Below are 23,499 nucleotides of genomic sequence, written 5' to 3'. Positions count from 1 at the left end.
ATGCAGAGGAGAAAAAGACAAAAGAAAAAACCTATCACAGACTAATGTCCACGTGGCACATAGCAAATGACGAGAGTTCCGTTAATGTCAACGATTAAAGCATTAAAGATGAGATCTTTACAAAAAAATCGGGAAGATTCGCTGTATATGGTATCTGAGACTCCACGCCTCGGCAGTTACTGGTAGAGATATACGTATCGACTGCACCATGGGACAGATTCTTGACAAATTTCACGGTACGATCCCTTCTCCATTTCTTCCTTCCCCTGAAGTTTATAATCTCTCGTTCTTTCCAATTTGTGGAAAGTGATTTGAGTATTTGTGTTGTATGTTTTCAGGGATTCTATCCAAATTAATTTGACTTTGTTTCGTTGATTCATACTCAAACGGTATAATAATTAAACAATGAAAGAAAACGCTCATGGAGGTTTTCGATTTGACTTCTGTTTGGTGTTTCACTTATGATTGGTGTATGGTACTAGAGATCATGTTCCTGCATAGTGTTGATGGATACACAAGTACATGAATGATTTTCCCTAATTTTGATTGACAAACAATCTTCTGCAAATAGAAACTAGAAGGGACTTCCAATTGCACACGAGAATTTATTTTCTTTTCTAATAAAGGTAAGGAAATGCTATAGGTGATGAGTTATGTGCGGCCAAATACTTATATATTTTTTGGATTGACCTTAATCTTCTGAGTGATTTGGATCTTGTAGTTTCATGATTATTAGTGTATATAAATATATAATATCAATAACTTATGCTGTACATTTCAAAAGAAAGTCCATATATTGCTCACGCAACAAACCCAACCCCAGGTTAGCCATATATTGAAAAGCAAATGTAAAGGTTGTCGAAAACCACTATAATCCAAAATTTCCTTATATGTATTGGGGTGTTTAACAACTCTTACCCAACTTCTACAGGAAAGCAGTGGAGGCAAAAACAAATTAGGAAGATAACGGACAAAGTGTATGAACGTGTCAAGTTTCAAACAGGGAGGGGTACTTTGACATTTGAAGATCTTTACATTGCTGTTCTACTTATATACAAGTGAGAAGCTCTGCTTGATTGCGAAATTTGATGTTTAAGTTTATTTTATGAGACTCACCTAATCGATACCAATGACCTTTATTGTGCGTGTGTATGTTTTAGTGATATCAATAAGCACTTGCCTGGCCCTCATTTTGATCCACCCTCCAAAGAGCAAGTCAGAACTCTGATGCAGGTAATCTACCTATGTGCGTTCCCCTACTGACAAACATTAAAGATAATATTAGATGGGGAAGCTCTTGCAGTTTCACAGTCTATTTTATTCGTAATATGTTGTTTGGGAAGTAGTAGGCACATGAACCTTTTGCCACCTTTCCCCATTAACTAGATTTTGATGATGTGGTTATACTTGGTCCATTGTTTATGCGTATGAAACTGTTTTCTCGTCATTTATTTTTGTTTTGTTTATTGTAAAGTTCATTCTGATCAGACTGGGATTGGATGAGAGAGGTGCTTTCTACTTTTTTGGGAGGAAGGGAGAATTTTTGTTATGGATCTTAACGTTGGAAAACTGTGCTTTTGGTGGTAGAGCATCTCATCATTACACTACTCGTGATGATTGAGAACAATTTCTAGCTCAGTTGATTTAGAATGTCTTGGAGGAACATTCGTCTACCATTGGCCATAATGGGTTTCTTGAAGAAATCCTGAATAATACTGGATAACTAAGCACGGGAAATCTATTAACATGATGCTCGTGTAAGGACCTGTAGTTTTTCTTTATATTACGTACACTTCAATTAGGATCGCATTCTTTTCTTTTTATCCCCCTTAATTTGCAAGTGTAAAGTCAGTTGGGAAGTCGAGAAAATGCAGTCCAATTGTGTGCCAAGCTATAAGTCTCTCAGATAAGGCTTGCTTAGTTTTATACCTTCTTTGATTAACCATTCTTTTTTCAATTGCCTATTGAGGAAACACACAAAGCAAAGCTTTGATTCGCTCGTGGATCATGCTTAATGACAAGTACTTTGCATAATGTCTTGTATCATGATCTTCCTCTACCTAGACGCTGTAGCTTTGATTTTTCTAGCATATATAGGTGCAGTTACTTTCTACTTGGCATGTGATAAGTTGCTCTTTAGCCTAGTTTATCAAGCTGTGGATGTTCAGATTGTAGAGGAATTGCCATGGTGTCTTTGTAGATGTCATCTTTCAGCAGTTACGAAACACAAATTATTTTGGCTGAAACATCTCGAGGACTTTCTTCATTGCCTTCAGTGCCAGTAGTTTAGAATTTTCACTTCATCTTTTTTTTTCCCCCAAGAAAGAGAGCCTGAGAGAGAGAGGTAAGGGACTGCGCATGTCCATCCATATTGTTGTCTGTATTAATCATCGTTTCTTTATTGTTCTAATGTGCAGGAGTGTGATATAAACCTGGATGGAGAACTTGATCATGAGGAATTTGTGAAGTTTATCCAACAGTTGACAGCAGATACATTCATTGTTGTCAGTCAGGGGCTGCTTATCACTCTGGTTGTAGCACCAACAGTTGCAATGGCTACAAAGAGGGCTACGGAGGGAGTTCCAGGCGTCGGAAAGGTGGTGCAGAAGTTACCCAACGCAATTTATGCATCTCTTGTGACTCTTGCCATTGTGTGGTTCCAAAATTCAGGCCAGCAACTTGAATAGATTATAGACTTCTACTACTTTCAGATGTAAGATCAAGATACTAGTAGTGAAGGTTTGGTTGATAACTGGAATCAACTTTGTTGGAACCTTTTACTGGCTTGTGAATTGTCATGGATGCAATTAGTATAATAGTCCTTTAAATTAAAATATTAATGTCAATTAATTTATTATTTTAATAGGATGGGATTTAATGTTATGATAGTTGTAAAATGAATTGAGTATCAACTTGGGACGGGGAGAACCACGAGTAGTTCATATGATATTACATTTGCGGTATCTTATATAGGTCTCGAATTCGAATCTTCCTTATCCCTCTTCCCCAGTATTCAAAAAAAAACTTAAACTTGGGACGAGCACTTTATCAAGGATTTGCCAAAGGGCTTAGTCCAGTATGAGGCCCAGCCCATGGAAACAACCAAAGCCCATACAAGCCCGTTTGCTTTACGCATCAATGAGTGTTCGAATTTTTGAAAGCGTAGCCTGAAGGAGAGACTACTGCGAGCCTACAACACAGAAATTCCAGGGATAACCACGTGAGGAGAAGAAATGAGTGAAAAGAAACGACAGCAGCGGCGACACTGCTGCGTATCGCACGAGTTCGTGAGAGCTGCGACCGAGAACCTCAACAAAATCGCGGTGATACATGCCCGATCATCAGATATTGGGCCCCAGATATCTTCACATCCTCCGGTGTACGAAGGCGACCGATGTTTCACTTTCGGCGATGTCTTGGCATCCGTCAATTACCTCAGTTTCCGCCTCCGCTCCATTCTTGACGGCGCTTCTGATCAACATGTCACCATACCCCATCGTCCTCCAGGTCACCGGTTCTTTCTCAAGTTTTTTATTTGGTGAATCTGACTAGTTAATTGCTACCCTCTAGAATAGAATAGAGTGCTCTTCTTGTTGCTTATGTCAACAATGGTGTTATTGGAGAAGTTAAATTGTGAAATTTATAATGTGTAGGTGATTCTACTGATACTGATGAGTCTGCCAAATATGTTTTTGTGCCTGTAAAGCGATCGGAGGAGTTTAGGAATACATATACCCCAAAAATTGTTGGAATATACCTGGCACCTTCGTTGGAGTACATAGTTTCTGTTCTTTCTGTTATGAGGTGTGGGGAGGCTTTTTTGCCTCTTGATCCTTTATGGCCGAAAGATAGGATATTGTCTGTCGCTTCTTCTTCCAATGTTGATCTTATCGTCACTTGTGGAACTTTAATTGGTGGCAATGGTTTTCGAAACCTTGATGATTCACAGTGGCTTGCAGAGCAAAGTAGTTGTCCTGTTTTCTTCTTTTCTATGGCAGAAAGCCTCCAAGAGTGTGTTGCTCCATTGAAGTTAGTTTGGCCTTGCGAAAATGAAAAAGAAAGGTTGTTTTGTTATTTGATGTACACATCAGGGTCAACTGGAAAACCTAAAGGTGTATGCGGCACGGAAACAGGTAAATATGTAACTATAGGTGATTTCAAGTTTGGCCAATTATGTATGAGTGAAAAGTGCATCTTTAAAATTATAGGTGTAATCTGTTACTCTGTCTTATGACACTTCAAGTTTGTTGAGCCATTGTTGGCAACTGAAATTAATGGGAAAATCTCCATCCCCATCCTTCCCCTCCCAAAGTCCCTCATTAAACTCTTCACTTGTTTGTCTTTGAATTGCAGTCAGTGAAGATGGACAGAAGAACTATGCCATAAATTGTGTTCTAAAATTTGATGCTTCCTTTTTTAAGCATTTTTATAGTTGCACAACCTTTTCTATCTTCTGGCTTTCTTCATTGTTTGGTAGGATGTTGATGCTGTTGTTTACCTTGTTTCTCTTTAGGCCTGTTAAATCGTTTTTTATGGATGCAAGAATCGTACCCGCTGTATGGAGAAGAACTTTTATTATTCAAGACATCTATTAGCTTTATTGACCACCTGCAGGAATTTCTCGGCGCTATTTTCACTTCTTGTACACTGATCATACCTCCTTTTAATGAACAAAAAGAAAATTTACTCTCCATCATCACTTTTCTGAAGGTACGGTTATTTTCTTAACTGATGCAACATCATGACTCCTTCTAGTGCCTCTTTAACTCCATAGTGATTTGAGTTGTACGATACCTTCTGCATTAATGAGATCATCATCGGTATCTGACATGCTTATAATAGTAGTTTTGGTGTTTAAAAAAGGAGAACCATTTTCCTATTGGTAAGGTTGCCTCACCACGACCCAGTGGTCTTGGTTCTAAATCTTGAATGCGCCCTCTCTGCATTGTGGAGGTAAGGCTGTGTACATCTTGGCCTTCCCTGACCAGGTCTACACAATCAGAACCTTTGCACAGGGGATTTTCTTACCTTCACCTTTTGGTATTTAATAGAGCTTTCCATTGCTTAATTAGTTGTGTAACTTGAAAAGGACCTCCATTTATGGCCTCTATAAATAGCTTCAAAATTGGTTAACTTGCATATTTAAAACTCTATTCATTGTATCATCAGATCTCAATACTAACTTTGGTAAATGTAGGTTGTTGTCAGGGGTAGAATGAGCTTTAAATTTGTTTGGGTTATCAATAATATGACTATACGCCCATTATGGATTTTGTTGAAAGCAACTAAGAAGCTCACTCTCTTTTGTCCCTTTTTTCTCAGAACTAATTCTAAAACATCTTACTTATTTTGAAGTTCCGTGTCATATTATTCTTCAACTGTTGTGCAGGCTTATTCTATAAATAGGCTCACTGCTGTTCCTTCGCTTTTGAGAGCAATTGTTCCTGCTTTGCAAAGTGCACACAACATGCAGATCCAAAGTTCATTGAAATTGTTAATTCTGAGTGGTGAAGTTTTCTCTTTGTCCTTGTGGAAGATGCTTTCCAGTCTGCTGCCCTTGACCTCTATTTTGAATTTATATGGGAGTACAGAGGTTAGAAATGAATAAGCTCCCTTAATTTTGTTTGCCTATTGAACTCACCAACTCTTGGAGTTTAGAAATATAAGTAAGTCCATAATTTGAAACTAATGTTTCGTTTGATTCAATGTTCAACTATTCCTTCATTTTATAGTGCTTACTTTCATCGTGGTGCATTACACATTTGCACATTCCATTATTGGAAAAACATTGCTTCTTTTACTTGGGGTCTTTGTGAGCATACATTGCATACTCAGGTTGGGTTCTTCCCTTTCATTTGTTTGTTTATCGAATATTTAATCTTAATCCCAATCATGACACAAACTAGTTGAGAGATTGGTTGAATTTAAAAAATTGGGGAATACAGTGTTCTTTTAGCTTTTTTGTGTGCTCCAATTTAATCTCAGCTACTAGCATTCAGGCTAATAAAATACTTTTCAAATAAAGGTTTCGGGAGATTGCACGTATTTCGATTGCAAGAGGCTGCCAAAAATTTTGGAGACAGAGGCACTAACAACTGTTCCAATTGGGGTTCCTGTTTCTAATTGTGATGTGGTGCTTGTTGGTGAATTTGACAAACCTGAACAGGGAGAAATATGCGTTGGTGGTCTCTGCATTTGTAATGGTTACTTCTGTGAATCCACTGTTCTGTCTGTTGACCATGAATCACATCAAAACTCTCCTGTGAACTGTTCTGTAGATTATTGCAAAAATCAAGTGTATTACAAATCTGGTGATCTTGCACGACGGCTTCAAAGTGGTGATTTAGTTTTCTTGGGGAGGAGGGACCGCACTGTAAAAGTTAATGGGCAACGTATAGCTATAGAGGAGATTGAGAATACATTAAGGGGACATCCAAATGTGGCAGATGCTGCTGTGATTGCTCGCAAAAGTTTGGAGGAACTTCTGCTCCTTGAAGCATTTATACTGTTAAAAGACAAGGAGAAATCTGGTGATGTAATCAGATCTTCGATAAGAAATTGGATTGTCAGCAAGCTTCCTACAGCCATGATTCCCAGCCGCTTTAGCTTTATTGAATCCTTGCATATGACCTCCAGTGGAAAAGTTGATTATGCATCGTTGGCAAGCTCAACCTTTCTCACATCACATGTTTCACATGATATAAGTAAAACGGTGAATTGTGATCTCTTGCGATCAATCAAAAAGGTTTGGACTTCACTTAAAACTTACAAGCTTTCAAAGTTTTTGTTCAATTTGTCAAATGGCACTTTCTGCTCTTCTTTTCCATCCTGTTTAATGATCCATCACTTGAGCTAGTTAATGTAGTGAAAAAAAGTAATGATGGACTAAAAGTAATGATGCTTGTTAGGGACGGGACTCTGTAAGCTTTTAAAGTTCAACCTTCGACGGTGTTTAGTTAGAAGTAATAGTTATGCCTTAGTCATCTTCAGTGACAACTGGAGACAATGCACTAGAGGCCCATGACACCTGTATAGCTTATGGTTAAAACAACTCTGCCTGCCTTCCAGTTGTCGATACCCTGGACTGTTCTCTGGGGTCTTTGTTGTTGAAGAAAATATGTTCTGATTAGCCTTTAAACAGAATATGAAAACTTCTATGAATGTGAGGATGGCAGTATCTTGGATGATTTGTGAAGCTTCTAGCCTCTGTTCTTTGATTTATTAAGTAGTGACATGTAAGTTAAGAAGCGGGAAAAGTGTCATCATGTCCTTATTGGAATTGATATGTTCAAGGTCCATTTTCTATCCTTCTATTTCCATAGTTTCTGGCAGGGCTTACATCCTGTTCAGGATTTTAAAAGAAATGGGAGAAGGGAAGAGAGATTTGGTAGAAGCGGAGATTGGAGGTGGCAAACTAGGTTATCCTTCTTACTATGCTACCAATACAGAAAATTCATGGATCATGTAGTGACTCAATGCACTTACATATTGAACCAAAGAATCACTAAATTACAATACAACATTAACCTCGGAAATTTTCTTCTTCCAGCTGAAAGTAAAGAATTATAGTTGTATTGGTCACCTACCAATTTGTGAAGGTGTTTGATTTGTTACTTCTATATAAATAATTGTGATCAACAGAATCGGTTATACAAAGTTATAAGAGCACTGAATTTCTTTTACCTAGTCATATTCTGACATAAAATCTTTTTGGCAGGCCTTTTGTGACACTTTGATGGTTGAAGAAGTTTCCAGTGATGATGATTTCTTCATGTTGGGTGGTAATTCCATCAGTGCAGCACATGTTTCTCACAATTTAGGAATAGATATGAGATTGCTTTATAACTTTCCAAATCCATCAAAGCTTGTAGCACTTTTACAAGAAGAGGAATCAAGAGCTGTTAGAACAAATGTTGGTTTGAATGTCAACGTGGGAGCAGATATAGGAAAAGTGTCTTATTCCATTACTCCTGATCACCTCAGTCCTGAACCACAATTACGGTTACAGAAAATGCCTCCTGGCAAAAATGACAATCATGGTGAAATCTCCAAGCGCTTAAAGATGGATACATATAAATATGTTACTCCACAATGCAGTTTTCCAAGTGATGGACAGCCTTGGAATTCTGCTACCATTCCCTTTGCTTGTTCATTCAGCCGGTGCAATAAAGTCTTGTATGAAAGGGGCTGTAGGCTGAAAAGTTCACCTCAAGCAACCTGGTTGTCGAAAGTCTCGGGAAACATAAGAGGTTCGTTGAAAGATTGGTGGAAAGTTCACATGGAATCTTGTGTTGATGCATCACCAGTTGTTGCATTCAAGGGCAAGGATATCTATTTATTTATTGGATCTCACTCACGTAAATTCGTCTGTATTAATGCCAGAAGGTAAGTGTAATTCTGTTGTTTCCGAAAAGCAAAGCGAACTTTCTAGATTACTTGCCGACACTATTTATCATAACATCTCTCTGGTTATCTAGTATCACTTATGAATTGATACTGGTTTGCAGTTGATGTTTATGTTGATACATTTGTCACTCTAGCTGGTAAGAATTTTTTCGAAACTTGATAATTGGTGACATTTCATCAGTATATCTCTTCTTCCGTCGTTGATGTATTGAGATGAAACTGAATACACTTTGGAATATTATCAACTAGCAACATTGTCATTATCCTAGATTGCTTATTTTCAAGGTTGGTTAGGTTCAACTGCCTGACTTGGAAGAAACTAAAGCCAAAGAAATAAGAAATACTGACAAGTAAAGCCAAAGTAGCAACTCCTTTGCGACTTCAATTCGATATTGACCTGCCTTAAGTAACTTCCTCTGTATTGTTTTATATTTCAGCATGTTTTTTGATGTAGAACTTACCAGGATCCCATGGCTATGCCATGGTGGTACAGATGAATTACAATGGTAGACTAAGTTTAGATCTTAATTATCCCACTTTGGGACACGGTAATTATACCACTTTGAGACCCAGTCCTTCCACATTTCAAAGTGAAGGATGATATTTAAATTTTTGTATAAGATTTATTCCTTATTAGGTGGCATGGTGCATCGTTTCATTTCAGATTTAAGCATTGCTGTTTGTCAAATCTAACTTGTATAGAATCTTGTGCTTATCATTCTCTGACATGGTCTGTTATATCACCACACAATGCTTACTAAGCCATTAGGCCCATTACCAATACGTAACAGATCCTTTTAGAAATAACCAATTGATTTTATGTCTTGCATTGCTCATTGGTAGAAGCTAATTTCTTTCCAACTTAGAGATGTGAAAAATATTTAGAGCATTGTGCATGAACTCCTAATCTTGTTCATTTTTTTCCCTGTGGAATGTTTCAATTTATGTTCTAACTCATGTATTGGGTCGGTTCATAATTTGGGATAGTGGTTCAGTCCAGTGGGAGACTGTGCTTGATGGACGAATTGAGTGTTCAGCAGCGATTGTTGGTGACTTTTCTCAGGTTTTTCTTTCTTCCTTTTTGTGTATGGTTCAATTGTTTTGCACCAGGGCTCCAAATTATTTACTTGTTTGATGTCCCAGGTTGTTGTAGGATGCTATAAAGGGAAAATATATTTTCTTGATTTTGCAAATGGCAACATTCTTTGGACTTTCCAAACATGTGGTGAGGTATAATGATTTAGATGACTTATGATGTTGCTTTTGATGTCCTTATACTTCATATCAAACGCTTCAAAATGGAACATTTTATCTTGCAACATAAATTTTTTCAAGCTACCTTGTTGAGTTTGCAGTTCCTTAAGATTTTCTTTTAAGTGAAAAATTCCCCATTAATGCACATATATAAGTCTGTAATCTGTATAATAATTTATTACCCACTGGTGAGGAATCGAAGTTTCAATTATTAAAACATTTGCATGATTTGCATTATGATCATTTATCTTTTCTTCTTTATCTGAATTGCAAGTTTTTCAGTTCTATTAATTCAGTGAACTTAACTTATATTTATACTGTTATCATTGACTATCATTTTAATCATCTTAAGGTGAAGTCTCAGCCGGTGATGGACTTCCATAGACAATTGGTCTGGTAAGCCTTTATCTTCAACTTTGCTTGCACTTCATTTCATTAATCCATTGAAGACAGATACTAAATTTACCATCAATTGTCACTGAATGAATTATTGAATCGCAGGTGTGGATCACATGACCATAATCTTTATGCTCTTGACTATAGAAACCACTGCTGTGTTTTTAAGCTTCCTTGTGGTGGGAGTATATATGGATCACCTGCAATCGATGAGGTAAATCAATTCATGGTCAATGATTAAGTTGCTTAGTTACTTTCTATGAGGAAACAATGTGGAATGTCATGATTTACTCATCTGTGGACTCTTTTAGAACCTTTGTCTTGATTGTTAAGTTTCATTATTAAAACAAAATTTTAAAATATTTCTATTTTTACTTTCAACTAGTTAATGGACTACAATATCTTGAACTTCTTAAGTATTCCATGCCCTTTATGAGTTCCAGCAATTTTCTCTTTATTCTTTCGGACTTTTCTTACTTAATATCAATGAAAAGAGAAAGCTAGAGCTCACAAGTTCAATTCCTATAAACAGCTTCTTACATATTATGTGGGGGTAAGGTCTGCACATCCTATTTGTCCCCAATCCCACCCACTACGGGAGCCTTATCCATGGGTGTTGTTTACCTAGTGTAAATAGAGCTGGATCAACACCTTGTGTACTATATTTAAAATTATTAGTCTTGATCACCGATATTAGTAAACTCTATGACATGGATCCAAAATGGAATAATCCAAAAGTTCGATGATCACTGGTATTAGTGATTACTAGTCTTGATTATCAATAATTGTTAGTCATGCTGCAGTAAAGCTTGCATTCTCTGCCAAATGGCAGTTTGTATGGAGGATAAAGATCTAGAATCTAGATGTGATGTTTTGGGAACATGATCATTTGATTACCCTACAGTTTTGACTTTTGACAGGTTATTAGGATAATCTGCAGAATGATTCTCAAGCCTGTTCTTGTTCTTGTTTCTAATCTATTGGTTTTCAGATTTCCGATCTTTTCTTGTTTTTCACATGTATATTATTGACTATTTGGGCAATATTGAATAAGAATAAAGGATGATAAAACTCTGCATTGTATTGTTGGTTGTCAGACCTGTGACTTACTCCTATGTTTGCTTAATTTCGTACTAGGTGCAGGACATACTGTATGTGGCATCTACTAGTGGCCGTGTGACTGCTATATCAATAAAGGTAGGGTAGACTAGAAGACATTGATCTCCTAGTTTAATACTTACCTGATATATTTGTTTGGGCTTATTCTATGAATGCAGGAATTTCCATTTCATACTCTGTGGGAGCATGAGTTGAGAGTTCCGGTTTTTGGTTCCCTTTCTATTAGTTCAAATGGACCCGGTATGCAAATGTTTCATTCAACTCTATGTATGTTTTGATTCTCATGGACTGTTCTAAATCTCTGCATAAATCATTTCAGGATTATTCAAAGGTAGCTTTTTTCCCTTTTTTCTTACATTCATGTCGTGTTTGTCTTGCTGTAGTTATCTGTTGTTCAGTGGATGGCTATGTTGTTGCATTAAATTCAAGTGGAACCGCAATTTGGAGGGTATGGATTTCTTCCACTGCTGACTATTCCATTTGTATACTAGTGCTGAACTGCTGATGAAATTGGATCCAATCTCTTATGAAATGATCTTCTTCTTCAGAGTAGAACTGATGGTCCCATCTTTGCTGGAGCTTGCATCTCTCATGTGCTTCCTTCTCAGGTGAGGCATTTTCTTCTGGCTTCATATTGAAATGATATGGTCCAGAAACGAAAGGAAGCTTGTTAAAAAGAATCATGCATGACCAATTCTTAACCTTTCATTTGTCGGACTTTTTATTCTCTTTAAGGAAGTCCACAAATGTATGACTAATTTGTTGACAAAAATGAAATTTTAACGGCCAATATAATAGATTGGTTTGAAAACCCTAAGACTGAATGTTTCCTAGAAACTGGAGATCTTATTTTGATTAGCAAGGGAGGAGTGCAATAGCACACTAATGACTCTGGACAGAAGTTTTTATTGACTGACCTACTTATCTTAGTTTTTCGCAGTTCTGATGTGCGACGTTTTACCACAATAGTTGTGTGATAGTGGCATAGTCCATTATTTAGAATATTGGTGATCCAAGATATTGATTATCCATGCTCCCAGAACCTTCACGGTTTTGGTCATAGTGTAAACTGTGAAGAAATCAGTAAATATGCTCTCCTTTCTTGTGATCACTTTCAGTTGATTATCTATGTCACACACAGTAATATGTGACTTCCATCCACTTATGAATTGTGAAATTAATGTAGATTCTCACAATAATTTTTTTTAACAAATCAACTTATTTTTGGCGTTTCATTTACCCTTTGTGCCACAGGTGCTTATATGTTCCAGAAGTGGGAAAGTTTATTCATTTGAACTGGTAAGATTTGCTTTTCATTTAATGAATGGTGGTAATAGTTTACTGAATGGTCAACAGTCACACCCATAGCTGGTCACGTTGAAGACCTCTGCTGATGATCTGGTTCATCAAATATTGATGCTATTTTCTGTTGACTACCTCTGTTACACACACCCGTGCATATATAAATTCCGCGGAACCTAATATTTCTTATGTGTCTTATATTTAATTGAAGATCTTAGTCGAAACTTTTTTTTTGCTGGTCTGTGTTAATATATTGATGCATAAGCCGTGCACTTTATTGACTAGATGAGCTGTAGCTTATGTGTTCCAAATTCCTTCTCAAGGGCTGAATTCAGGTCCTGTGGTTCTCTTGATTTTCTTTCGGATAGCTAGTGGGAACTGATCATCTTTTCACGAAGATCCTCATCATACGATATTGGTTCTGCCACCTCAGATGTGTGAGATTGGCCATCAACGTTCTTTAGTAGAGCAATCTGCATTGAGATCTTTGATAAGACATTCTGAAATGGCCTTTTGCATTATCTGCTTCTTGCAATGCAATCTCTCTAAGCCTTATCATATCTCTAGTATATTCATTTTCTTCTCTCTTTTATCCTAGAATCTTGCTTCTGCTATATCAGTGTAAATGTGTCTCTCGCAGTGGTGCCCTAACCCATCGTATGAATGATCCTTTTCTTCGTTAACATCAAATTCATTTTGTTCAAAGGAGGTAAAAATAAATAAATTTAGTGATTAAAAGCTCAGTGCTTGGCACATACTCTGGCATGACCAATCATGTCTATCATATACTGATATACCCTAAGATTTTTGCAAGGAACTGTACAGAAATGTCACAAAAAATTAGTTAGTTTTCATGTAACTTTTTTCCCACCTTTTGATTAAGCGCTGAAGTTTACTTCAGGGAAATGGAAATCTTCTCTGGGAATACAATGTTGGAGATCCAGTGACTGCATCTGCATATGCTGAAGAGCACTTGCAGCTGGTATCCGATTCACCCCACTTGCCAGATAGGTAAAGAAACTACTCAAGGCAAATTTGTCTGAAGCCTAAAAGAATAAAATGTCATATTTTCTCCAGGCAAAATTTGTCTGAAGCTTAAAAGCATAAAATGTCATATTTTTTCCCACGACCTTTGCAGATTGGTTTGTGTATGTTCCAGCTCTGGTAGCATATGTGTTCTTCGTGTCAACTCAGATGCTGCTGACAGGCCATATCATCCAAGTAACATTACGGTGCATGAATTTGCAAGATTCGAGCTCCAAGGAGATGTATACTCCTCGCCTGTAATGATTGGCGGCAAGATTTTTGTAGGTTGCAGAGATGATTATGTGCACTGCATTTCCATTGAGACCATTGAAAAGTAGAAGAATGAAGTTGGAGGCGCAAAATCATTTTCCTTCAGATATGATATATGATACTTTTATTTAGAGGATGCTTCTCTCTGCATATTGAGCCGTGCAGTAGTTTCAGATAAGCATCAAGTGCATGGTACAGTGTGGAGAGTGGAATTTCTGATGAGTATCTCAGTGGATCTTCTATTTCGTGAACGAATACATGCAACCTCAAAATTCTTGAGAGGACTTGGGAGGAAATAGCATCTAGCTGAGGCCCCGTGTTGGCTAGCATTCGAAATTTGAAGTTCTTCCTTTGTAGGTAAGTAAATAACTTCTCTTCCTCTTGTTGTTCCTCATTTATGAATGCTAAGTGGTGACCATTCACCTGTCATTTGAAGGTTGAATCTTACATAAAAGTTTTTTATTATTGAAGAATGGTTGGGAACAACTTGCCTACTTTGGAAGGATCCAGTTCCCATGCAGTTGGTGGCTATTACTGGGGAATCCGATTGTCTGATCTGGACCCTGTGTATGTGTATGGAGACAGAACTGAATAGTTCAAGCGCACGGATGTATAATATAGCATTCTCCTTCTTATATAACAGCTTCACTCCCTTGCAATAGCTGTCAATTGCCGGAGAGATGTCAATTGCAAGAGAGACATATCAACGGTGGAGATCCGGCGAAACTGACAGCCACAAAAAAGCCCAACGAAGGTGAGAGAGAAAAAAAAGTTCAAAGTACCAAAGGCAGAAGACGATTAATTGTGAATCAGCGTGAATGATTTAGGGGGTTGACCTCCACTTCCTGATTCTCTGTCTCCACTTTCCGGGTCCTAGGGTTTTTGACGGTCTGTTCTGTTGAGACTTATAATTTGCCTGGCTTTCTGTTGGCAATAATTTTTTACTCTTAATCCCAGAAAGGTAATTCAATTGCACTAAATCTGTGAACAAGTCTAGGAATTTATTTGTTGATGACCTTATTTGGCTACACTCTTTATTGTTCTTTAATAGTGAAATTACTGAACACAGACAAATAACTGATAAATTCTCTTTACAAGCACACAAACAAACTTCCCACTTTCGAAGCTCTTTATTTGTGTCTTGTTTTGAACTTTTCTACATTGATGGGTTGCACCAGAATCTCCCATCCACCCCTCACCACCAACTCCTCTTCTCAAATCCTTCACCTAAAGAAACTCTAATGGAGAAGAAGAGAGAAGATATAAGAATAGACATCATCTCTGGCTTTATCTTTGCTTCCATCGTTGCTGGCGGAATTTTTCTTGGTCTCTACAATTTTCTTCTCCTGATGGTAAACGTCACATACATTTTGGGGCCGTTTTCGTGTTGGGAACCGGTGACAAGGTAAACAATGTTGGTTTGGGAGATGGAGATGGAGATGAAGACGACTTGGAAGAAAATAATTCAGGCAGGCAACATGAAGGTAGAGTAACATTAGATGAGAAACCAGATTCTGTTGCTTCTAGGGAAAGCGAAATGCCATTAACTCTTGGAGTCTCATCATCCTAATGTGTCCGAACGTGAATTCTGAAGCCGGCTTTCGTTTTCTCAGGCCATTATACATTGATATGATTCCACAAGTTGAGATAAACATGGAGAAAGAAGCAGCAAATGCAGGTGAAGAATGGCCTAGTGCTTACAATCTGGTATATGATTTGAAGCAGCTGCTGCAAAATGATGTGAGATTAGCAGAGAAGTCGCGGGACAGATAGCGTTACAGTAAGTTTGTTCCCATTCTCAAATCAAATGCAAGAACTATGCATGTAGTATATGACATTTAGAAATGAAAATGATAACATACCTCTTGTATGAAACCAAATTTTTACTCTTTTGACATCTTTCTTTATGAATTCTGCAGAAGCTAGCTAGGGCGTAAAAGCCGGTGCTTCCAGCTTCCTTCCACAAGGTAAAGAAGTATCCCCATGTTTTGGATACAGTTTCTTCTTCTTTGATTGGCAGTTATAGTGATGAATGCTACTCATGCACCCAATTTTCCTCTTCATTTCCTTCCAAATGCTGGTCTTCCCTTTCTTGGCTCTCTGGCTACTACACCCACTTATAATCTCCTCCTTCATCATATGACATTCCCTCTCTAACTCCATCACTTTGCTACTCATCAACTTCATTTCTGTCTTTACTTCTTCCTCACCCGAACCCACCTTCTTCACTTCATTCTCCATTTCTTCTTCCACGTTTTCGTTTCTCAATTTGTTATCAACACATTGCATCTCCTTTGTGATTGTGTTGCGCAGCTGCAACTGTGCGATAAACAGCACTTGTACCACAAACCTTAATGGTAATCTTTCATTTTTTGCTGCGTGTTCACAAGCGTCATGAGACATTTTTTGACAATCCAAAACCCGGCACACCTCTTCCCTCTCCATCTCTGTTAGGTATCTATGCTTGTCAAGATAAATGTCAATATCTCTGTAGATTCCATCAGAATTTCGGTGTGTACCTAACGACGCTGCCACTGACATCTCCGCTAGTGATACAAATGTTTCTGCCTTCAAATCTCTGTCACTGGCAACCTCAGCTAAAAGTTTTTCAATGAGTTCTGCCACCGTGATTAACCCTGAAATACTGGAGCCATTGTAATTGCTGTAGAAATGCTTCAGGATTCTTCTGATAGACTCGATATCATACCGTACTTCCTTAGCATAGCCTTGAGAAGGTATCAAGAGGTCTTTGACCATAGCCTGGTCTAGTTGTTTTCCGATTCTGATCTCGAAGCCATTCCTACAATCAGAGCTAGCTTCCAAGGCAATAGCAAACCTCAACATTTCAAATAATGATGTGCTTGGAAGGAGCCCTTTCTCATTAGGCAAAAGCCGTTCCACTGCCTCAATGATTTCCCTCATCGAGTTCCTCTTGTAAATCGACATATTCTCCTCATCGATGCTGCTAGAAAGCACCCATTTTCTTGCATATTGAAAAATTGATGCAGAAATGTATTCTGATGGGACTCGATGCTGTTTTATCGCACGAATAGTGGGTTTGTAGAGCTGGAGAGACAGCATTGTCAAATCCTCTGATTGCCAATCAGTAGTAGCAAATAGCCTTCTCCTCACATTTGGCCTAAACCGTTCATTGTCCTCACTATCACAATCATTTTCTGTGTTTTGAGCAGGTTCTCCAAGAAGGTGAGGGTCGGCTAATACCTTCTGAATTATAGACTCTAAACATGCATCAACTAGACCAAGATCCAGGGCTTGGTGAAGGATGCTTTCCATCATACGAAAAGCCTTGACGGTTTCGTTCCAGCTTGAGAGGACTCTTTGTTCAAAAAAGGTAAGAGACTTTCTCAATAAGTTGTTTGCGCTGTGACTTTCTGTCATCTCAAGGTAGTTAGCAAGGCAGATGAGGGATACAACATTCTCAGTCGAAATCTGCACTTCAAATCCATAGCAAAACCTAGCAACGAGCTCAAAAGTTTCAGGGTCAGCTGGTATGTCTTGAAAGAGTAAAGAGAGGTCTTCTTGGGAATTCCCTACAAGTAAAGCAGCTGCCTTGGCAGATTTTGCAGCCAGAAGTTCCTATTCAACATGAACCAAAAAAAAAAATCTATTCATAAACTATAGTACTGTTCTTTTTAAGACAATAAAAGAAAAAACAAATTAGGGTTTATTTCAATTCATGTATCATCTCACTCTGTTGAGTGTAAAAGGCACTTCATGTATATGGGGTTGAATATCTGATGAGGAACTAGACTTGGACAACCTGTAACGAATAAGATATTGAAAAATGACACCAAGAACACAAAGAATTTTAAGAAAAGGAAGAACAACTGAATGAGAGATAAGAAGAACAAAGGGAATTTATAATACCTAGATGATATGTCTTTGCTTTGAATTTTTCTGTTGGCCATGTCTTGATGCCTCCCAATTTGTTACAAGTTACACAGAGAAGGAAAAAAAAGGTAGAGAAGTATCCCCAACTAATTCAAGCTCTTATGAAGCAGTTGTTGAACAGAGAGAGAGAATCCTCAACTACCAAGATTCTCCACCAAAACAGGAGGGCCTTCAGTTATTTTCAAATTCTAGTTCTTTGGACTCTGAATACTGAATCTTTTTCTCCTCTCTCTCTCTTTTTTTTAAAAAAATTAGTAAGGATATTAATCTTTTTCTTCCTTGTGTTTTTTTTCATGACTATAATTTTACTCAATTCTCAGATTTTATGGAACAGTGGACGTACCTAATATCATAAGACCAATGCAGATGATAATGAGAGGGATGGACACGGGAGCTCCTCTAAGTGTTCCAGTCGGCGGAGTGACTCTCGGACGAATTTTCAAGGTACTTGGTGAGCCGGTTGATAATTTAGGTCCTCCTCACTTGCTTGAGGAATATCATAGACACATCTCCCAAAAAAGTTTTTAAGGTAAGTAGGGGTGTCCATCTTTCCTGAAGGCAACTCATAGAAATACATACATACATATATATACATATATAAATAAGGGAGAAAGTGTCCAATATGAGGCAACAAACTTATAAATGAGATTCCCTTTACAACTCTCTCTGCCTGCAAAACAAGCACTCAAACCAGTTTCAACTTCATTAATACCCTCTTTGTCTTGTACTACTTATCAGAAACCACCATTAATTCAACTCTTCCTTCTTCTTTCTCAATTTCCGTTACATTGCAAACCCTTTTTGACATTTCCTTCATCTCTCTCTTTTTATAGTTTTTCTCTTATAAGGAGTTTGATCTTTCTGGATTCATAAGAAACCCATCACTTCTTTGATTTGCTTCTCAACACCACAACAAACAGATACTGGTTTTGACAAATCAACACCATAACAAACAGATACTGGTTTTGACAAAACAACATGATCATTCTCTTCTTGCTCATTTTTCTTGTCACATTTCCTGCAAGCGACTCAGCTGTGTATGTGATCCGTGACGTAAACACCCGAGAAACCGAGCACAATTATATGTTTTCATCTTTTGGTTATCTTCCTAAAGCTGTAGCAGTTCCACCTTCAGGTCCATCAGGGAGACACAATGACTATTTGGAAGGTGAAGGCCCTGTCAGTTCAAGAAATTAAGACTACAGACTACTAAGAAACTGGCGCAGAGGTGGTTGCAGTGGTTGATCTGGTAAAGACAAGAAACATTCAGGGGGTTGGTTCTGTCTTAATTTGTTGTTTGTATTTAATTTAATTAAACTTTGTGATTCTTGATTTTGCATAGCACGATGAGTAATGTAGTTATGCTTTCTTAGAATGTTAAAACATACGTAATTATAATCTCTTTATGTTATGTTCTTCTTTTGCTTCTAAATTTCCAGAAAACTTGCTGGTGATGATGTTTAAAAAACCTCGACTGGTCTACTGTTTTCTTTCCATGTCTTAAATCTGCATGTTTTGTTTCAAATAGAGTTATAAGCTAATTTATTTTTAACCGGTTATACGCTAGCTTAATTTTCCTAAACATAAGCTCTACCAAAGTGACCCGTAATCGAGGCAAAAGAGAAATAAAGGTCTAAGATCCAGTTATTTGTGGTGTACTTGCATAATGTAATGTTAACCTAAAGAACTGCACATACCCAGTAATTTCTTTTGAGACAGTTATTCCTACTTGACACAAGCAGAAGTATACAATGGATGCAATAATACTCATATTTCTCTTATTTAGTCTGGATAATGAACAGATAATGTAAGGAGCAATCTGTTTCAAAAGAATTCAGAGTAACAAAATGACATGAAAAACAGTAAAAAATGCAAAAGCCGGTTACAGTTTTCTTTCGAGACATGCGAGAAAATATGCTAAAGGGGACTCAAGCCGCTGATATTTTGGCTTGAGTTGTTCACTTCCCCGTTGCTGCTTCAGAGGGCGTTTTAGTAGTCATCTGGTCAACCGCATGCACCACGCTTTGAAGCTCCTCCCATATTACTTTATACACCATCCTCTGCCTATTTACAGTTGATTGTCCCTCAAAGGATGTAGAGACAACATCAATGCTGCAAACACAAGAGAGAAAAAAGAAATCAATTTGAAGCCACCCTATGTCCACAATGATCACCTTATGATCCTAACATAAAATGTTACACAAGATTTTGAACATGCATGCATGAACAAGACTATGTAAGATGGATCTCATAATGAAGAATGAAGATTTCTTAAGCGAAGTTAAGAGATGATGTTTTTTCTCCATTGGAATGCAATGTGGTTGTAAGACAATTGTTCCTATAACTAGAGGTCTATATATATTGATAGACTTGGATTTCATATCAGGTTGGAAAACCACCAAGACATAAATAATATTCAACAAAATACAACCATGTAAAGTAAGTGCTCACAAGTAATGATGTCTGATGTGGCGGGCTACTTAATCTCACGAATAAATGGGGAAACAAAGTAATTTAAGACTTCCTAAAAAAATTGAATTATCATTCTCAGATCTAGATTTTCCAACTGATCATATCAGGACAATAGAAAGATATTCTTTACAATGGATTTTTTTTATTTTACTTTTTCCGCAAAGGGCGCCAAGGGGATATCATGGATTGCCTTTTCAAAAGAGGTTTATCGGTTAGCACTGATTAAAAAATATCACGATCGTGTCTTCGTGACAAGAGAACTGGACAAACAGATAATTTTTATAGTTCACATAGGAATATCCATCACTATTCACTGCTTAAACCAAGAGTTTATGTCTACTAAAAAAGAGAATTGCTAACTGAAGAAATAAGTTCATAATACATTTTCCTTTTCTTTTACCAGTTACCAACACAACAAGCCAGAGGAAGACGAGAACTTACATCACATGTCGGCCATCCCCAGAAGCATCTTTAACAGTGACTGATTCTGCATTTAGTTCTTCCTTGATCTGTGAAATACATTAAAATTATAATCTTTACAAGGGAATAGAAATCAAATCTATCATACCGTATGTAAGAGTATAACTGCTAAGCAATGGCAATCCAAAAGAAAATCCATGCATCTTAATTCTTAAAGAAAAAAAGAAAAAGAAAAAGAAAAGGTATAAATGATAACTAAGGTACAGTAAGTTAGATGACCTGGCAATAGGGTTCTTTACAAAAGCATTGTGGAAATGCATTTGGTAAATGAAACGGTGCGGGTAAATTGCACCACTTAGCCTGACAGAAGGAAATATAGTTTTCATTCTTTCAGGCATTACTAGAGGGCTGACTTCTGCCTCCAAACAGCATAATTCACACCATCACTCTCCTCTTCACACCCACTACACCAAAACAATCTTTGATAATCATCTATTTTCCCATTATCTTCAGCAACAACTTTGTTTTACTGCTAAAAAGAGTGCAAAGGTATACCTTTTTCAGTTTAGCATTCCATAACTTGAATTGAATCCCTCAACTAAGCCAAATAAAATAAATAACTAAGATCGATTGCTCAAAATACGTTAATTCTCATAATCACTACAAACTGTGGACTAAATCTAATCAGCTTCAAATAATTCAACGCAACAATATTCTCCTAGCAATTGCCACTATATACTTCTATCCGTCAGATTATAGAAGCCGTTCACTGAAAAAACACAGAAAAAATATGTAACAAAGCTCATAAATTGTAAGCATCGTAAACTCTCTTTATTTGGGTTCTTTGACACGGAAGATAGAATGAATCAGTGACTGAAATAGCTGGACTATTTTGATACATAGCATCTCCTACTTAAATTTTCACCTTTTTTTCCCTCAAATAAAATCAGCAAGCAATAAACCAACAATTATGTTAAAATACTTCAATTCAGGTCCCTATTAATACCGGTCCGAATATTTTTGACTTGAAGCTTAAGAAAAAAATTACATTCAGTAGAACCTAGAACTGAAAATTTGCACAAGAAAGTAACAAAGAGAACTCAAAAGGTACCTTCTTCTCCATGGAATAGATGAGAGGTGAGTCAACGGAGCCCGTATCATTCACATGAGTGGCTCCGGTGGCGAATTTGCGATGACGGACCATCCCAAACCCTAATCTGCTGAAGTTATAGCCGTAATCGGTTTTGACTGGGACGTCGGGTCTCGTGCTGCGCGTACTGCCAGAAGAGATTGTGGACAGTGAATCGAAGCGTGTGGGAGGATTCCGTGGAAACGAAGGGAGAGCTTGCCGAAGGAGGAGGCGGGTTCTTGACGAGCTGAGGATGTACGGGCGCATCGCTAAGGTTTTGGTAGCCATTTTTAACGCCGCGCAAAGAATAATTGGTGGCAATTCCAAAATTAAAACATAAATAGTGTTTGGAGTTTGGACTCGTGCCACGTAGCAATAATAAAAAAATTTATAATTTTATTAAAATATTAATCATAGAAAAATCAACACGTAAATTTAAAAAAAAAAAAGGTCAAGAGATATTCTCGATATTAATTTTAACTTTTTTAACTAGAATTTATTAAAGTATATAATAATAAAAAATTGACTATAATATGACATACATATTTTTTAAATTATGAAACACTTTTTGAATACTACATTACTCTGTAGTATTACATAATTAGCTTTCACCATTAACAACTAATATTTTTTTTTACCCTAGAGACTGCAAAACATAGTTGGCTATGACTAAAAATTGACTGTGGCAAATAGAAATCAACATGAAAAAATGATTATACTTGGTTTTTGTTTATTGTCATAGTAAAATAAATTGTTAATGGATACTGTCTTATTTGAAATTTAAATGACAATCGAGAATCAGATGGAGAGAGTATCATTCAAGGAATAAATACCTTGTGGACCCAACTTACTTTTTGAAATAACCTTCGCTTCTATAACGTGCTTTCCCAATAGTATTACTATCAATTGGGTTCCATCGCATAAACCAGATTTCTTATTGATATTTCTAAGCAGCATTACTAGAACACCAGTCTTCAATTTTAATTCATGGTTTGGAATACCAGAAGATGTAATGGAATTTAAGAATTCAGTAGTGTACAAATCTTCACAACTATCAGCATTCACATTTGTTTTGCAAAATCCACAAAAATCAAAAGCGCAAACCCACTTAACTTTGCTCAATTGCTCTCTATCTTTTATGTCTCTCGACTCTCAATACTCAAGTCTCAATTACAACAAACTGACAAAGTGAGTCAAACGACGGAGACGACTTTATTCCATGACAGGTGAGTTGTGAGTTTACTAAAATAATACTTAGTCCTAAAAAAATTTTGGGGGCGCTATCCCCAAACCCCCACTAATTTTTTTTGCTCCCCTTTGTCTGAAATCCTGGCTTCGCCCTTGTTCTTGTATTATTCAGCCAATGCAACTTTATTATAAGAGAGCTCATCTTGTACCTATTTTTGAACTTCCGCACGATAAATTTCGTTTGGGATTCTATTACATACTATACTTCTATCAACATTGCTTTGCAGAAGCTACACACTTACTGGGGCATGGATTGTTCACATCCACGATGGTAACTTGGCCTTGGTTTTACAGTACCTGGAATTGCAGAAGTTCCAATCTAACTTGGCTAATCTTTTGTTTCTTTTTTTTTTTTTTTCCTTCTCATTTATGGATTATGAGTAGGTTGGATGGTTATGGAGATGGGGACATTTCCTTCTTATTGTAATGTAATGGTAAGAGTAAATTTGATGTCTTGACATTTGTTTCTTCAGTTATGATGATGGGGAGGAGAATGCATTTATCTCTTCCTGCATTCTCAGAAGAATTGGACACATTGAATCCTA

At 37.2% G+C, this 23,499-nt stretch overlaps 4 protein-coding genes across 8 annotated transcripts; 2 read left to right on the top strand and 2 right to left on the bottom strand.

Annotated features, from left to right (window-relative positions):
• Nucleotides 1-99: 99 nt before the first annotated feature.
• LOC119992524 lies at nt 100-2,846 on the top strand. The gene is made up of 4 exons (XM_038839260.1): nt 100-236; nt 932-1,058; nt 1,161-1,233; nt 2,418-2,846. The coding sequence occupies exons 1-4, from the start codon at nt 209-211 to the stop codon at nt 2,685-2,687; spliced, it is 498 nt and encodes a 165-aa protein (XP_038695188.1). The 5' UTR covers nt 100-208; the 3' UTR covers nt 2,688-2,846.
• A 316-nt stretch (nt 2,847-3,162) lies between these two features.
• LOC119993156 (putative acyl-activating enzyme 19) lies at nt 3,163-17,114 on the top strand. Of its 5 annotated transcripts, XM_038840114.1 has the most exons (22): nt 3,163-3,507; nt 3,654-4,133; nt 4,514-4,710; nt 5,390-5,593; nt 6,026-6,745; nt 7,718-8,385; nt 9,394-9,469; nt 9,550-9,636; nt 10,013-10,056; nt 10,162-10,270; nt 11,194-11,253; nt 11,334-11,415; nt 11,559-11,623; nt 11,724-11,783; nt 12,430-12,474; nt 13,379-13,488; nt 13,616-14,130; nt 14,245-14,734; nt 14,952-15,257; nt 15,387-15,553; nt 15,693-15,740; nt 16,965-17,114. In XM_038840114.1, the coding sequence occupies exons 1-17, from the start codon at nt 3,234-3,236 to the stop codon at nt 13,839-13,841; spliced, it is 3,507 nt and encodes a 1,168-aa protein (XP_038696042.1). In that variant the 5' UTR covers nt 3,163-3,233; the 3' UTR covers nt 13,842-14,130; nt 14,245-14,734; nt 14,952-15,257; nt 15,387-15,553; nt 15,693-15,740; nt 16,965-17,114. The 5 variants fall into 5 exon arrangements, with proteins under 5 accessions (XP_038696042.1, XP_038696044.1, XP_038696041.1 ...); XM_038840116.1 differs by lacking the exons at nt 14,952-15,257; nt 15,387-15,553; nt 15,693-15,740; nt 16,965-17,114 and having other exon boundaries at nt 11,200-11,253; nt 14,245-14,858; XM_038840113.1 differs by lacking the exons at nt 14,952-15,257; nt 15,387-15,553; nt 15,693-15,740; nt 16,965-17,114 and having other exon boundaries at nt 14,245-14,858.
• Nucleotides 15,700-17,649, bottom strand: LOC119993495 (BTB/POZ domain-containing protein At5g17580-like; the record flags this gene model as incomplete). Its single annotated transcript, XM_038840650.1, has 2 exons — nt 15,700-17,370; nt 17,485-17,649. Coding segments are annotated over 2 exons (1,836 nt in total), but the record flags the coding sequence as incomplete, so codon positions are not given.
• A 1,783-nt stretch (nt 17,650-19,432) lies between these two features.
• LOC119992949 (protein BOLA4, chloroplastic/mitochondrial-like) lies at nt 19,433-22,029 on the bottom strand. Its single transcript, XM_038839792.1, has 3 exons — nt 21,689-22,029; nt 20,599-20,666; nt 19,433-19,797 (listed from the first exon to the last, which is right to left on the bottom strand). Exons 1-3 carry the CDS (start codon nt 21,992-21,994, stop codon nt 19,644-19,646), a joined length of 528 nt encoding a protein of 175 aa, XP_038695720.1. The 5' UTR covers nt 21,995-22,029; the 3' UTR covers nt 19,433-19,643.
• Between the last annotated feature and the right edge of the window lie 1,470 nt (nt 22,030-23,499).

This window comes from Tripterygium wilfordii, chromosome 23 (genome assembly GCF_013401445.1).
Source record: "Tripterygium wilfordii isolate XIE 37 chromosome 23, ASM1340144v1, whole genome shotgun sequence".
Taxonomy (NCBI): domain Eukaryota; kingdom Viridiplantae; phylum Streptophyta; class Magnoliopsida; order Celastrales; family Celastraceae; genus Tripterygium; species Tripterygium wilfordii.
Note: the sequence above shows the minus strand (reverse complement) of the source record. Positions and strands in the feature narration are given on the sequence as shown.

Bases quoted from the DNA above. Each gene is read 5' to 3' on its own strand.
- LOC119992524 (XM_038839260.1), top strand. From the start codon at position 209: ATGGGACAGATTCTTGACAAATTTCACG. The intron at 237-931 runs GTACGATCCCTT...CAACTTCTACAG, and splicing joins GATTCTTGACAAATTTCACG to GAAAGCAGTGGAGGCAAAAA. The intron at 1,059-1,160 runs GTGAGAAGCTCT...TGTATGTTTTAG, and splicing joins GCTGTTCTACTTATATACAA to TGATATCAATAAGCACTTGC.
- LOC119993156 (XM_038840114.1), top strand. From the start codon at position 3,234: ATGAGTGAAAAGAAACGACAGCAGCGGCGACACTGCTGCGTATCGCAC. The intron at 11,416-11,558 runs GTATGCAAATGT...GTCTTGCTGTAG, and splicing joins TATTAGTTCAAATGGACCCG to TTATCTGTTGTTCAGTGGAT. The intron at 12,475-13,378 runs GTAAGATTTGCT...AGTTTACTTCAG, and splicing joins AAGTTTATTCATTTGAACTG to GGAAATGGAAATCTTCTCTG.
- LOC119992949 (XM_038839792.1), bottom strand. From the start codon at position 21,994: ATGGCTACCAAAACCTTAGCGATGCGCCCGTACATCCTCAGCTCGTCA. The intron at 20,667-21,688 runs GTACCTTTTGAG...TGTATTTCACAG, and splicing joins TCTATTCCATGGAGAAGAAG to ATCAAGGAAGAACTAAATGC. The intron at 19,798-20,598 runs GTAAGTTCTCGT...TTGTGTTTGCAG, and splicing joins GGGGATGGCCGACATGTGAT to CATTGATGTTGTCTCTACAT.